Below are 14,250 nucleotides of genomic sequence, written 5' to 3'. Positions count from 1 at the left end.
AATACTTTTTAAAATATTTAAATAAAAAGTAATAAGCATTTACATCAAAATCCTAATTTATAGTGACAGATTTAGCAATTTAAACACTGACCTCACCAAGACAAATTACAAGGAGCATCAATGACCAAAATACAGGTAAAATGGAAATTTGATCAAATTTTCATTGAATATAATTGAATAATTGGTTGGAAGAAGAGAATTATCAGAGTTAATATATGATGATAGGGCAATTCAAAACTGAATGCAATTGACATCGATGGACTGGAAGGCAAAAGAAGAAATGGGGAAGGTTGAATCTATAGCAAAATCATGAATAAGAAAAAAGATAGACATGAAAAAGTCAATGATAAAGAGAAAAAAGGGAAGGTGAAAGAAAAGAGCCCTAAAGTACGTCTCTGGAAATGGGGAATGGTCAAATGTTGCACCATCAATAACAGCCATATGCAACTTGATAAAACTGGAAATAAGCTTATAGGAGAATGAAGTGAAAAGCAAGGAATTTGGCAAACAACAATACAAGCTTTATTGAATCAAATACTTTTGCCAAGGTAGGCAAATGATTATCAGAAGTCCTGTTGAAAATAAATAACATGAGCAAAATCAAAATGTTCTGAAGTCCTTAGAATTTGACCATCAATTAGGTAAATAAAGATATCCTTGATGGACCTTCATTTAACAATGCCACATTAATCATTTTAAAGCTTAAAAGAGATAATCAAAATTTAAATAATTTAGAAAAAATTAGTTAAAGAATAGGAAGTTAATCTGAAGAATTATAATCAACTTTCTTTGGGGGACCTGAACAAGGTCATGTCCCTAGAGGAAGGCTGTCCGCTGTATTTCTCAATTAGGAATACAAGATAGTAAACTATTAAGGAAGAATGCTTGATTACAATCCAAAAAGGAAACCTGAAAATCTTAACCCTTTTACCCCCAGGGTATTTGGAAATTTCCAACCCTTAACCCCCAGGGGTTATTTTTTTTCAAGCATATTTTGCAATATATTTTTTTTTAATTGCTCTAACAGCCTTAATTTTTGTCATAGAGAGGTCAGGTTGGTCTCATTCTCTTGGAAAATGCCTGAATTTTCTCAAAAAATCATCAAAAATATGCAAAACAAATTTTAAATAGCATTTTTTTGCAAGGACGTACCGGTACGTCCATGGGGGTAAAGGGATGAGTTTTGTGAAACGTACCAGTACGTCCTTTGGGGGTAAAAGGGTTAAATTAAATAGAAGTGACCAAACTGCCAAATATAATTCAGACAACTTAAGGGTCCAACAGATCTTTTTCACTGAGCTGTCTAATTTTCATTTAACTCTCTCCTATTTTCAACTCCCATTTGAGCACACCCTTCAAGCTAATCCTTCAAGTCTATAAATTATTTATGGTCTGGTTAAAATATCTTAGAATAATAATAATATCTTTATTTTAACCCTTTTACCCCCAAAGGACGTACTGGTACGTTTCACAAAACTCATCCCTTTACCCCCATGGACGTACCGGTACGTCCTTGCAAAAAAATGGTATTTAAATTTTTTTTGCATGTTTTTGATAATTTTTTGAGAAACTTCAGGCATTTTCCAAGAGAATGAGACCAACCTGACCTCTCTATGACGAAAACTAAGGCTGTTAGAGCAATTTAAAAAAATATATACTGCAAAATGTTCTTGAAAAAAAAATAACCCTTGGGGGTTAAGGGTTGGAAATTTCCAAATAGCCTGGGGGTAAAACGGTTAATAAAGTATTTCAAGCATTCTCCATGTTCAATAAAACTGGTCTACTCATCATTTTGCCAAAAGGAGAAAAAAGAATGAGGTAATTCTCTATTTCTAATACTAACCTGAGCAATATATTTTGTATTAGATTTCTAGGACAAAATGCATCGCTTTCAACAAAGATTCCTTACCTGCATAACTTTGGGAGGTGTTGTTACATATGCTATGTAGAATTCGATAGCCCTGGATAGTAAATTATGAAGTGTCTTTGGTCGTACTTCTAAACCCCGTGTTTGAAGAAGTCTGGGCAGTAGCTCACAAACTGAAAGTAAGTAGTATTTGGGTGAACATACTTAGTTCTCTTAATTCGTCAATAAAAATGCAAACAAATTACTCTAAGGGGACTTTCAAACAGTTTAGTTGTCAAGCTATAACTATGATATTTACACCAGGTGCTAGGTATTGTAGTAGGTTGGCCAGGGCACCAGCCAACCATTGAGATACTACCACTAGAGTGTTTTGGGGTCCTTTGACTGGCCAGACAGTACTACATTGGATTCTTCTCTCTGGTTATGGTTCATTTTCCCTTTGCTTAGACATACACTGAACAGTTTGACCTATTCTTTACATATTCTCCTCTGTCCTCATACACCTGACAGCACTGATATTACCATTCAATACTTCTTCACCCAAGGGGTTACTGCACTATCAATGTTAAGTGGCCACTTTCTTCTGGGTAAGGGTAGAAGAGACATTTTAGCTATGGTAAGCAGCTCTTCTAGAAGGGCATTCCAAAATCAAACCCTTGTTCTCTAGTCTGGGGTAGTGCCGTAGCCTCTGTACCATGGTCTTCTTCTGTCTGGGGTTAAGAGTTCTCCTGCTTAAGGGTACACTCAGGCACACTACTCTACCTTATTTATCATCCTCTTGTTTTGTTAAAGTTTTTATAGTTTATATAGGAGATATTCTAATGTAGTTACTGTTCTCAAACATTCTATTTTTCGTTTCCTTTCCTCACTGGACTATTTTCCATGTTGGAGCCCCTGGACCTATAGCATCCTGCTTTCCCAACAAGGGTTATAGCTCAGCAAGTAATAATAACAATAACAATAATAATAATAATAATAATAATAATAATAATAATAATAATAATAATAGTAATAATAATAGCGACTCCACATACATCCCCTTTAGAACAAAGTTTATGGCCCTTGAGTCTTGACCTCATAGAATTCTCTTTTAAATGTATCTACTTTTCAGTTGAATTAATATGGTGAAAGGACTTCCTTGTTCAGATTGTAACTTGTTCTATGTCTGACAAACATCCAAAGATATTTCTGTCTGAATAAAACACCATAAAGTGGCTGTTTCTAGGGGTTTTCTTTATAATGCCTTGGGATTCCAATGGCTAAGATTTAGTTACACAATTGGCTGGTCAGAGACGAGTAAAATAATCCATGTAGATGACTATACCCAAAGGAATATGGTTGAATCCTTTTTAATCTCATGTACCAGAGATCAAAATTTAAATCTATGCCCTGGTATGTTTTCCGTTAATTCGGTACTATTCTTTCACCTAAAATCTGACTTTTCTGGAATTATCAAGAAACTGACAGCTGTGGGAACCCCTTCTCCTGTATAAATATGATGTCTATATATGTATTCTCATTGTTGAGTCTGTTAATGTCTCTAATGGATGAAAGTACTAACTACCTTATGTCCTAAGGCTTTTATAAGCTCCAAATTTCTGATGTATAAGTTAATGCTGGTAGGACCATCTCATTAAATAATTTTCTTTTTAGGGAAAGAGGCATTTTACTTTTCCTAATCTCATTTTGTTTAACAAATGCTCTCCATTCCATGTTTACCATTCTTTTAATTTCAGTCTCGTGTCCAGGGAAAACACTTACCGTCTATCCTAAGTGCATATATTCATTAGAAATCTCTAGAAGCTCAACCATAACTCTTATTTGGTGTTAGAATGCAACTTGTTAGAGAGTCTGAGGATATGGGACTAGAGAACAGCATAAAGGCAGCCTGAAGTACAGGGATGTCACACACAGATCTACAATTGGGGAACCCCACAAAGACAAGACTTTGTTGGATATCAGATAATTCAAGGACCACTCAAAGCACACTATCTGAGTTGCTCAGCTCAGATTGTCCGCAATCACATTCCTCTAGCCTAGAATGAAGCGAGCAGACAGAGACAGAGTTGTCTTCTAACCATCTTAACATTTCCACTGCTAGATGGCATAGGGGCTGTGAAAAGGTACCGCCTTACTTGTTTACATAAGCCACTACTGTAGCATTGTCGCTCATCAGCACCACAGAGTGCCTTGCCAGGAACTGTTGGAACTGTTGGAGAGCTAAGAAGGCTGCCTTCATCTCTAAGAGATTTATGTGCTGGTACATTTCGAACTCAGACCAAAGCTCCGAGGCCATGTGGTGCAACATATGGGGCCCCCAGACTTCCTTCGATGCATCCAAAAAGAGCATCAATTTCAGGGAGGGACAAGGAAATTTATCCCTATGGGCAGGTTCTCGTTTACCACCCATCATTGAAGGTCAGTCAGTTGCTCTAGTCCCATGGGGCCTAACATATCCGGGAAGTTGGTGTTCTGACTCTACCTGGATTTCAGCTGCCACTGAAGAGATCAAATTCTGAGGTGGCTGTTTGTCACTAGACGGGCCAGGGATGACAAGCGATCTAGGAGACATAACCACTGCTGGGCTGGAAGATCTTCACGTCTGAGGAAGAAGCTTACTACCTTCCTCAGTCTGTGTACTCTGTCGCCTAATGGAAAAACTTCCTAAAGTTCGGTGTCTTTGATCATACTGAGGTATATCAGTATTTGAGAGGGGAGCAAAGATGACTTCTCTAGGTTTATTATGATCCCCAGATCCTGATAAAACTTGTGTAGTCTGTCTCATTGCTGAAGAAGGGTTGCCACTGATTCTGCTAGGATTAGCCAATCATCGAGGTATCATAGGTGACGGATGCCAATCCTGTGAGCCCAAGATGACACAAGGGCAAACACCCTCGTGAATACTGTGGTGCTGTGGAAAGACTGAAGCACACCTTGAACTGGTATTGCCAGATCTCGAGTATGATCCGGAGATACCTCTTTGAAGACGGAAGGACTGGGATCTGGAAGTATGCGTCTTTGAGATCCAGTGTGCACATGAAGTCCTGTGGTCTTACCGCTTGTCTGACCATGTCTGCCATCTCCATTCTGAAAGGAGTTTGAAGAACAAACTTGTTCAGAGCCGAGAGATCTATGACTGGTCTCCAGCCTCCAGGTGCCTTTTTCAGAAGAAAGAGTCGACTGAAGAAGCCTGGAGATCCCTGGAGGATTTATTGAGGAGCACCCTTTCCCAACATGGTCTGGGTTTGGCCCGAGGGGACAGCCCCTATGAGGATCTCTTCGCATAGGAGCTCGATGGAACTGGATACCAAGTCTGGGGATGGAGAGATTGAATGAATGGGACACTATCCCCTGAACGAATCAGGAAGAGATTCCAAGGTTCAGCACCGTGCTGCAGCCACTTCTGCCAGCGGCGTTGCAAGCATCTCCCCCGCAATGAGCAGGTGAGAGGATTGCCTTCCCTAGAAGGAGCAACCCCCTACTACCTTTGCCTCCTCTGGAGAACTTGGAGCCCTTTTGGTCTTTAGCAGGAGAGGGCTGTTTTGACACCTCCTTAGAAGACCCTGCTGTCCTACTGGTCGAGGGTTTAGATGTCTGCAGTTGTTTCTTAGGCACTGTTGGAGCCTTCTCATGGGACCTGGATGTCAAGGTCCTATGGAGAAGAGAGTCCTAGTTCGACTTCCTCCACTGTTCTACCACCCTCTCAACCTCTTCTGGTTTGAACAAGGAAGAGTCGTCCAGAGTAGAGTTTCTGAGTCTGATAACCTCAGCCTGGGGGATATGCCTATGGAACCTGTCGATCACGGTATCTCGTTGCCTATAGTGTTCGGCCACAGGTTAACAGCCTGGTGAGTGAGGAATTCTATGGTGTGGGTGCTAAATAAAAGGAAGGTTTCCATGGACTTCCCTGTAGAATCCTTGGACCAATCCTCAGTTCTAACAAGGTGGCCCACTGATCACAACCACAGATCCAGCCACGAAGTAGCCTGCATGGCATACTTTATAACCTTCTCAAGTTTAGGATCTCAGATGCCAAAAAGGAGGCTGAGACCCAGATAGTCTCTTGAACGAAACTCCAATTGAGTGAGACTTTACAGAGGAATTGGGAGGCAAAACCGGATGGGGCTTGTCCGAAACCTCGTAATACCTCCTCTGCTGGACGAAGTATAGAGGAGGAGCCCAATAAAAGCAAACTAAAGGAGCCGGCGATCTGAGAGAACGCCTTCTTTCTGGCTGCTGTCAACCTCTTCGACAAGGGCCGTGCATCACTGGCCTTTGGAGGTGTCTGGGTGCCATAGCCATGGTCTAGGACTGTTCTTGTCCTCCAGAGGAGCCTTTTCTGGGTCAGCCAACCCATTGATGGCTCTCATGCTGGCTAGGACCTGTCAGAAGGTGTGGTTGGACTCTCTCTGTTTGGCTTCTGAGTAGAACTTAGGGCTAGCAGCCCTAGGGAGATAGTCATCTTCCATATCCAAATCATCCTCCACCTTCAAGCTCTCACCCACAGAAGCCCAGGTGGGTCGAGGTCATCAACAGAGGGAATGTGATTTGCACACATTCTTACTGCAGGGGAAGACCAGCGAGCCTTTACATTTTTCAGCATGGTCTTTGCATCCTTAGACTCTCTCCGAAGCATCAGCAATTCATCTGGGGGGTTCCTGAGCCTCTCTTAGTCTGGTGGTCTGGATACTGGCCCAAGTTCCGGAGAGACAAACAAAATAAGAGATGGTTGGAACCTTGGCATCACAGAGAACTCCTGCAGGGAATCTAAGCCTCGGCTTGTACAACAGTGGTTGAGATCTGCACGAGGAGGAGTAGGATTCCTCAATCTCATTTCTGCTTTACCGTCAGGACGGCAGGAATGAGCAGAAGCTGCGAGAAGTTCTGCTGGATGTTTGAGGACATTATTGTAAACCTAGGAGGTCTCTTGAAGGAAGAGACATCATGGAAGGGTCTGGGGCTCTAGAAGATCATGAGCCTTCACATGGCGATCACGAGTTGGCATGTGACAATCAAGAGCCAGCATGTGACAATCAAGAGCCAGCATGTGACAATCAAGACCCAGCATGTGGCGATCAAGACCCAGCACGTGGCGATCACAAGCCAGCACGTGGGAATCACGAACCGGCACGTGGTGATCACAAATCAGCATGTGGTGATCACAAACCAGCATGTGGCGATCACGAACCAGCATATGGCGATCAGGAGCTGGCAGGTGGCAATCAAGAGCAGCAGAATGGTGAGAAGATTGTCGATTCCTGGAAGGAGAGCCCTGTTTCCTGACGGTGGGAATTGGGAACCCTTGAATGGGCGAAGGGGACTGTGGTTCCTAGAAGACAATGAGGTCCTGAGGTGACAAGAACTCTCGTTGTCCACAGCACATCGGCAATGGAGTGGCAAGCGGGCGTGCTGGCCTCGGCGACGGCAATCCTCCCCCGCTAAGTAGAGGCTTCCGTAGTTGCCATCTTGCTTCAAAGTCTTATGGCTAGTCTTCCAGCTTCACTGAAAGATAATCACTGTAAATAGTGAAAAGTTTGTACTCAGTGTCGGAACAACTGCATTTTCAATGTTACTGACTTGTTAATGAAGATCTACCACCCACTAGAGTCTAAGCAATAAGTCTGAGCCCACATCAAGTTTTGCATCAAATAATTAAGTGGAACTGCTGTCACAATCCAAATCACTTATTCCAAAAGTTGTCCCCACTCAAGCTAAGAATGAAGCCCATAATGAATACAACGGTTCCATAAAAGTTGGAGTGAAGTTCATTCTGCACTTTCCTACTGGATAATATTATCTAAATGCTTAAAACATGAAAAATATGATTGACCATCTCCAATACCAGAAGGAAAATCTACCAGAACGCCTAGTACAGTATGAAATAAGAAATTTTTCCCCACAGAACCCCTGGTGAATCTAGCTTTATGCTGTTAGTAGCTTTATATTTAGGTGCATGAACTTTATAAAATAGTAGGCTACCAGTTTTTACTGGTCATCTTCCCATTGAAAAGTAAAATATATGATAATCAGTATCTAAAAAAGGGATTTTGACGAAGGAAAAATCTATTTCTGGGGAGAGACCTGTGACGGCCGGCGAAAAAGTCCTTCTTTGTACTTTTTCTGATATAAATCTTCCAAATATACCAGAGAAAATTAAAAGCATGGAATGCAGAGGTTACAACCCTCGCGCGAGCACCTTGTTGGTGTCGTATATCTAACAAGGGCGTTTGTAAAACACTATTCACAGGCTGTCTTCCATTTAGATAATCCCTTCATCAAAGGGGGAGGGCCGTGACAGGCCCTAGAGAATACAGTTGGGTTACCCTACCGACACCTACCACTCGCGCTCACCAGGTCATCCTTCTGCAAGAACATATGGCTTGGCAAGGAAAAGGGTGGGTCCGTACAAAAATAATCGGGAAGGGTTTCGCCGGGCGTCACAGGTCTCTCCCCAGAAATAGATTTTTCCTTCGTCAAAATCCCTTTTCTGGGTCGACCTGTGACGGCCGGCGAAAAAGTACCAGAGAATGCCTTCCAAGCCCAATAAATTAATAACATAATGAGGAGAATACAATCACCATGTACGACAATACTATGATATAATAAAGTAATCGTCCAATTACCAACCAGCCAAATGACATAGGGAACGTAAGGTTAAATAATAATGACGACAAGGAACCAACTGAGTGTCGAATCGCAAAAGGCATCAAACCTTACATGTCTAAGTATATCTAAACATTAAAGGAACGGTAACTACAATAACAGTTAAACCATAGGAATTAAACATGGCAAATATCATAGGGCTAACGAACTACCAAGGAGAGCGGCGACGTGGTGTGAGTGGCGGGTAGGAGGGAGAAGAGAAGAGATGGAAGAAAGGAAGAAGAGGAGATTAATGGGGAGAGATAAGGCTCCCCTCTGCCATCGTCGGGTATTTAAGGGCCTGTAAGATCTTTAGATATTGGCGTTTGACAACCATAGGGGATTTCCAACCCGTATATTTTTTAAAATCATCAAAGTCCCTGTTCTGGAAGTCATTGTTGGAGGCATCTACTGTCCGTATATCATGAGCCTGGGGAAATGATTCCGGATTAGTATGTTTAATGAAGTAGAGGATTTGTTGCCTGATACCGTGAATGGAAATAGTACCTCCTTGTTCCCTGATAACCAAGGGGCCAGACGAGCGGGTGGCAGTTCTAGCTAAAAAGGGGCTTGAGAGTGTGACTGTACACGGAGAAAAATCCTGGGGATGAAGAATAATCTTCCGAGAGGAGCACCTATTTTGCGGATCCTCATTTTTTAGCTAGGGAAGCTTTGTCTGGAAAAGGAGTACTTCGGCTGAAGGGAGGAAATCTATGTTTTCCGGGTTTCGTGAGAGCTGCTAGTTCTGATGTTCCATCACCTGAGGCCATAGCCGTTAGAAATAAAGTCTTCCTAAGAAGAGTGATATAAGAGCAGGATTCATTGTCCGTGTCCATCGCAAGTTTGAGAACACCGTTCAGAGACCAAGAGTCCTTTTGTGGCCGAACCGAAGGTCGAAGCCTAGCACATGTTTTTGGGGTTGATGAGAAATAGGAATCAGCTAGGTTAATGTTGAACCCAACAAGGTAGATCTTCTTCAAAGCTGACTTGATGGTGGTTAAAGTGCTAACTGTTAGGCCTTTGTCAAATAGGAACCTCAAGAAAGAGATGGCTAAATGCGGGGACATACGAGTATGGTCTGCACTCTTAGGGGACCTACTAGTTGTTAACGGCCGAATCATATTGGCGAATTGTCGAGTCCCTTTTTGTCCCATTCGATGAAGAGATCGTTTCCGGTTCAATGTTTGCATCTCTACGAGCTGCCAACTTCCTGTGGTCCACAAAGTTAGAGTTTTGGCTATCCTTGAGTAATCTGACACAGTGAGTTTGGATACTCGGGTCAGTTTGAGGAACGGGATCCGGATGGGACTGAGTTTCAACTCGAGGAGGAGAGGAAACCAACTGTTCTTGGCCAGTGAGGTGGTACTAAAGCCACTGCGCCCCGGAAGGAGCGTAGTTTGTGTAAAAGTTTTTAGAAGATTCCCTGGGGGAGATAGGGAAATCTTCTTCTAATGGTTCCAATCCCGGGGTAATGCGTCCATGGCATAAGCCCGAGGGTCCAGGGTTGGGGTCACATAACAAGGAAGTTAGTGATTCATCTGAGTTGCGAATAGATCTACCTGGAGGCCTGGAACGAGCCTGAGTATCCACCGGAATGAAATTATGTCTAGAGACCATTCTGACTCCAGTGGATCCGTCCTGGATAGTGAGTCCGCTCTCACATTCTGGCCTCCCGCTAGGTGAGGTGCTGACAGGAACCAGTTCTCTTCTGTTGCCCAGGCGAAGATAGTGACCAGGATCTGATTCAGGTTGGGTGACTTGGATCCTCCCCTGTTGACGTAGTGTACTGCGTCTGTGCTGTCTGACACTACTCTGATGTGGGTCGACCTCGGAGGAGAGTCTCTCTTCAGGGTCAAGAACACTGCCATGGCTTTGAGAACAATGATATGGGACTGTTTCATGGAGAGTGACCAAGAACCTGAAACATCTGATGTTCGGAGTAATCCCCCCCATCCACTTAGAGACGCGGCTGTATGGAATGTCACTTGTGGAGGTGAGAATTGTAGAGGAACCGATTTGGAGAGGTCTTTCAGTTCGGACCATGGGCGTAGTCTCATTTTCAAGACAGAGGGGATCTTCGAGACCATGTCACTTATAGGTACTGTAGCTCTCTTTCTCCAAACTCGATTGATGTCTTTGAGTTTGGCTTTTATTAGATCTGTTACTGAAGTGAATTGGAAAAGTCCGAGGATACTTTCTAAGGCTCTTCGGACACCTGTTTGTGTTTGAGAAAATTTTTTTTTTTGATCTTGGAAACTATTCCTCTTACCTTTTGGAAGGAAGAGACAACGTGTGCTTTGCAGTGGGACCTTTCGAAATCACAGGTTGTCGAGAAATTGAAATAATTCCTTCGTAGCTCTGTTGCCTTCTATGACCGGCCGGGCCCAAATGAGCCAACCGGCCAGATAAGCAATGATCTGTATCTCTTGGTTCCTGAGTTGTTCTAACACTCTCTCTCCCAGTTTCGTGAATATCCTGGGATCAATGTTGAGGCCAAAGGGCATGTCTTGAACACAAAGGCTTTCCTGCTTAGGCGGAAACCCAGATAAGAAGAGAAGTTTCGAGCTAAAGGCGCAAGATAATAGTCGTCGGTAAGATCGACAGAGGTGGTGACGGTCCTACGGGGAAGTAAGGTCCGTACCTGAGAGATAGTCAACATCCGGAACTTGTCGCAGAGAATGTAAGAGTTTAGCTTGACAAGTCCAGGTCCACTCTCAATGCCGTCAAGCCTTTCTTCGGAATTGTGAACAGGTGGCTTTGGAACTTCAGTGATCGATCCCGTTTGATTGCTTCTTCTTGAGTAACCCTGTGGTGTACTCTTCCAGGATGGGAGTGGATTTCTGGGAGAAGGTCACTGGTGGAGGAGGAGGACCTTGTGGCCATTTTCACCTCAAACCTTTAGAGATTATGCTATGAGCCCACAGACCGAAGGTCCAATGGTCTCAAAAGTGGTAAAGTCTACCCCCTACCGGGACCACCGTGTTGTGAGGGGGTGAATCTAGGTACTTTCCTTCTCCGAGCCCCCTTTTTTCTAGGTCCGTCTCGATGGCGAGACTGTCTTCTACTCCTGTAGCTTCCTCTCTGGTGTCCACGAGAGGAGCCTGAGGGTTCGGATCTAGGGCTGTATGCAGGTAAAACATCCCAACGGGGTTGGGCTGTGTACCTGGAGAATCAGTGAGGTAGACCACCTGATGAGGGGGATTTGGATGCATAGACGTCGAATCAGAGGGAGGCTGTGATGACGAGTGGGTAACCGACTATCGATTCCTGTCTGATAGAGGCCTCCGACAGAACGTATTTCCCACAACTAACCCGATCAGACCATCAAACGTGTAGGTCGAATTGGAAGGGCAGATCTTGGAATTATCGTACCCCCCAGACTGACAACATCCTGGTCCAGACAGATCGGGCCTGCCCTTTAGGAAATAATACTGTTACCTTCGGTACCTTGTTTAACCTAACCAAGGCAATCTCTTTCAATCGAACGAATCCGTTGAACGGGAATTCTAGTACCTGGGAGTAAATTCTAGGTCCCCCAGAGGGAGGAAGTCTATGCCATCCAGATTTATGGTACCATCTATATATGGAACATGTAAGGCAAATCTCTATGCGTTGTTTTTATCGAAGGAGGATACTTCGATATGCCTGGGGCTGTAGGGGGAAACTTCTGAGTTCCTGAACGGATCCGACTCACTACCATACTTTTGAGCTCCGTCATAGCCCCTTGGTTTTCCCTAGAATGTGTTGCTTTTAGCAGTCACGGTTTATGCAGGGTAACATGAACATCAGGATCCATTAAGGGTCCTAGGTCGGTGACGTAGGTAATTGCAAAGCTGAAGGCTCAAAATTCATCCCCACCTACCTGCCCGTCCATGGGGTCGTCGTCCAACCTTAGAGAGGACACTCTGAGGAGATAGGGACCTCAGATGGAGCATTTCTTCCCAACCTTGATAACCAAGGGCGGAGAGCCTCTCTTGCAGGCCAGAGAGATTCATCATCATCCTGACGGGAACCATGTAGGCGAACCTTCTGTAAAAGAAAGGGGACATAAGTCTGGATGTTCCTTGAACTTTGGTTAGTGATCCTATTCACAGGCTGGGATCAGCTGTATAACTCATAAAAATCAATTTTAAAGAAAAATCATTTAATGTACTATCTTTTGGGGTATAGTTCGACACTTGTATTCATGAAATGTGACACTGTTGGCGCATCCGCCACAGGTTGGCCACCCCTGACTCAGACGTTCAGAACCGGGTCTAACATTATTTACTGGCTATTAGTATTCTATTGATTCATCTGTTCACTGACCAGAGTTTCAAGGAACAGTAGATAGCCTCTCATGGCATGGTTAGTCTCGACCCGGCCCTTCATTAGAAGGGGCCAACGTTTGGTTCCCAGTACTGAGTGGAAACTTATTTCTATTTGAACACTATGTTGTATGGATATTTATTCATATTTAGGCATAGTTAGAATTGAATATGCATAAATATAGGCATAATCAATTTATTTCTATTTGAACACGATGTTGTATGAATATTTATTCATATTTAGGTATAGTTAGAATTGAATATGCACAAATATAGGCACAATCAATTTATTTCTATTTGAACACTATGTTGTATGGATATTTATTCATATTTAGGCATAGTTAGAATTGAAAATGCATAAATATAGGCATAATCAATTTATTTCTATTTGAACACGATGTTGTATGGATATTTATCCATATTTATACATAGTTAGAATTAAATATCTGCATAAATATAGGCATAGTTATGTTCATATATTTTTATTTGGACTTTCAAGAATAACTAATGAATATTACCAACGCAAATTCAAAGTGTCATTAAAGTAAGTACAGTTTACTTTGTATTCATGATAAATCCTTTCCTTTACAGCAAAAACAAGAGATTGGCCACCCGTGGTCTGAGTGATCTCTGTCTGTACCGGAGCTCCGGTAACAATCCCCGGTACAAAGGTCCGTCATAGTGACAACGTGAACACCAGAGGAAAACTAATATTAACCTCAATGCTGATCGCCTGTACGATATCCGGTTAAGCCGGAGATTCGATGAAAAGGATCGTAATAACGATATTGTGATTATTTATGAAAAAGGGTTCATACCCTGATTCTGATCGTCTGATTGATCTCTGTTTGTAACGGAGAACTAGTGACAAAGGTCCGTCATCGTGAAAACGTGATCCTCATCGGTACGATAACATTCTCTAATACTGAATGTTTGTGTTATCTCCAGTGAAGCCGGAGATTCGATGAAAAAGGGACTGTAATAATGAAACTGTGAAGTCTTCATCGGTATCACATTGTTAACTCCGGTTCTGGCCGTCTGCTTGATCTCTGTTTGTACCGGAGATCCGGTAGCAAAGGCCCGTCACCGTGATATCGTGACCGTTTCCGGTACGATAACATTAACCTCAATGAATGATTGTGTTATCTCCCGTGAAGCCGGCCGTAACGGTGTAATTATGATCAAACATGACAAAGGTTCGTGTGTAAAAGGCTTCAGCCGGAGTCCGAGTGCCGGATTTCACCGTTGCACTCCAAAAGTCTGCTCCTGTACGTTAACTAGTTCTCACCCAATGAGTATCCATTATAGCGGAGCATAACTCAAGGCGGAGCTAAGCATAACTCAAGGCGGAGCTAAGGGTGTCGGTATAAAACGACCCCAATTAATGACTCATACACTAATGTACCTATTAATAGTGTTAGCTATATTAACAGT

The 14,250-nt window shown here is 43.0% G+C and overlaps 1 protein-coding gene across 1 annotated transcript in view; it reads right to left on the bottom strand.

The window, feature by feature from the left end:
- The window catches only part of IntS10 (integrator complex subunit 10), a 124,804-nt gene that overhangs the window by 65,191 nt on the left and 45,363 nt on the right, over positions 1-14,250 (bottom strand). Inside the window, exon 6 of the mRNA XM_068379564.1 lies at positions 1,910-2,040. Coding sequence (XP_068235665.1) covers positions 1,910-2,040 — 131 coding nt within the window. The remainder of the gene's footprint in view (positions 1-1,909; positions 2,041-14,250) is intronic.

This window comes from Palaemon carinicauda, chromosome 1 (genome assembly GCF_036898095.1).
Source record: "Palaemon carinicauda isolate YSFRI2023 chromosome 1, ASM3689809v2, whole genome shotgun sequence".
Taxonomy (NCBI): domain Eukaryota; kingdom Metazoa; phylum Arthropoda; class Malacostraca; order Decapoda; family Palaemonidae; genus Palaemon; species Palaemon carinicauda.
The sequence above is the reverse complement of the archived record's forward strand: the minus strand, read 5'-3'. Positions and strand labels throughout refer to the sequence as shown.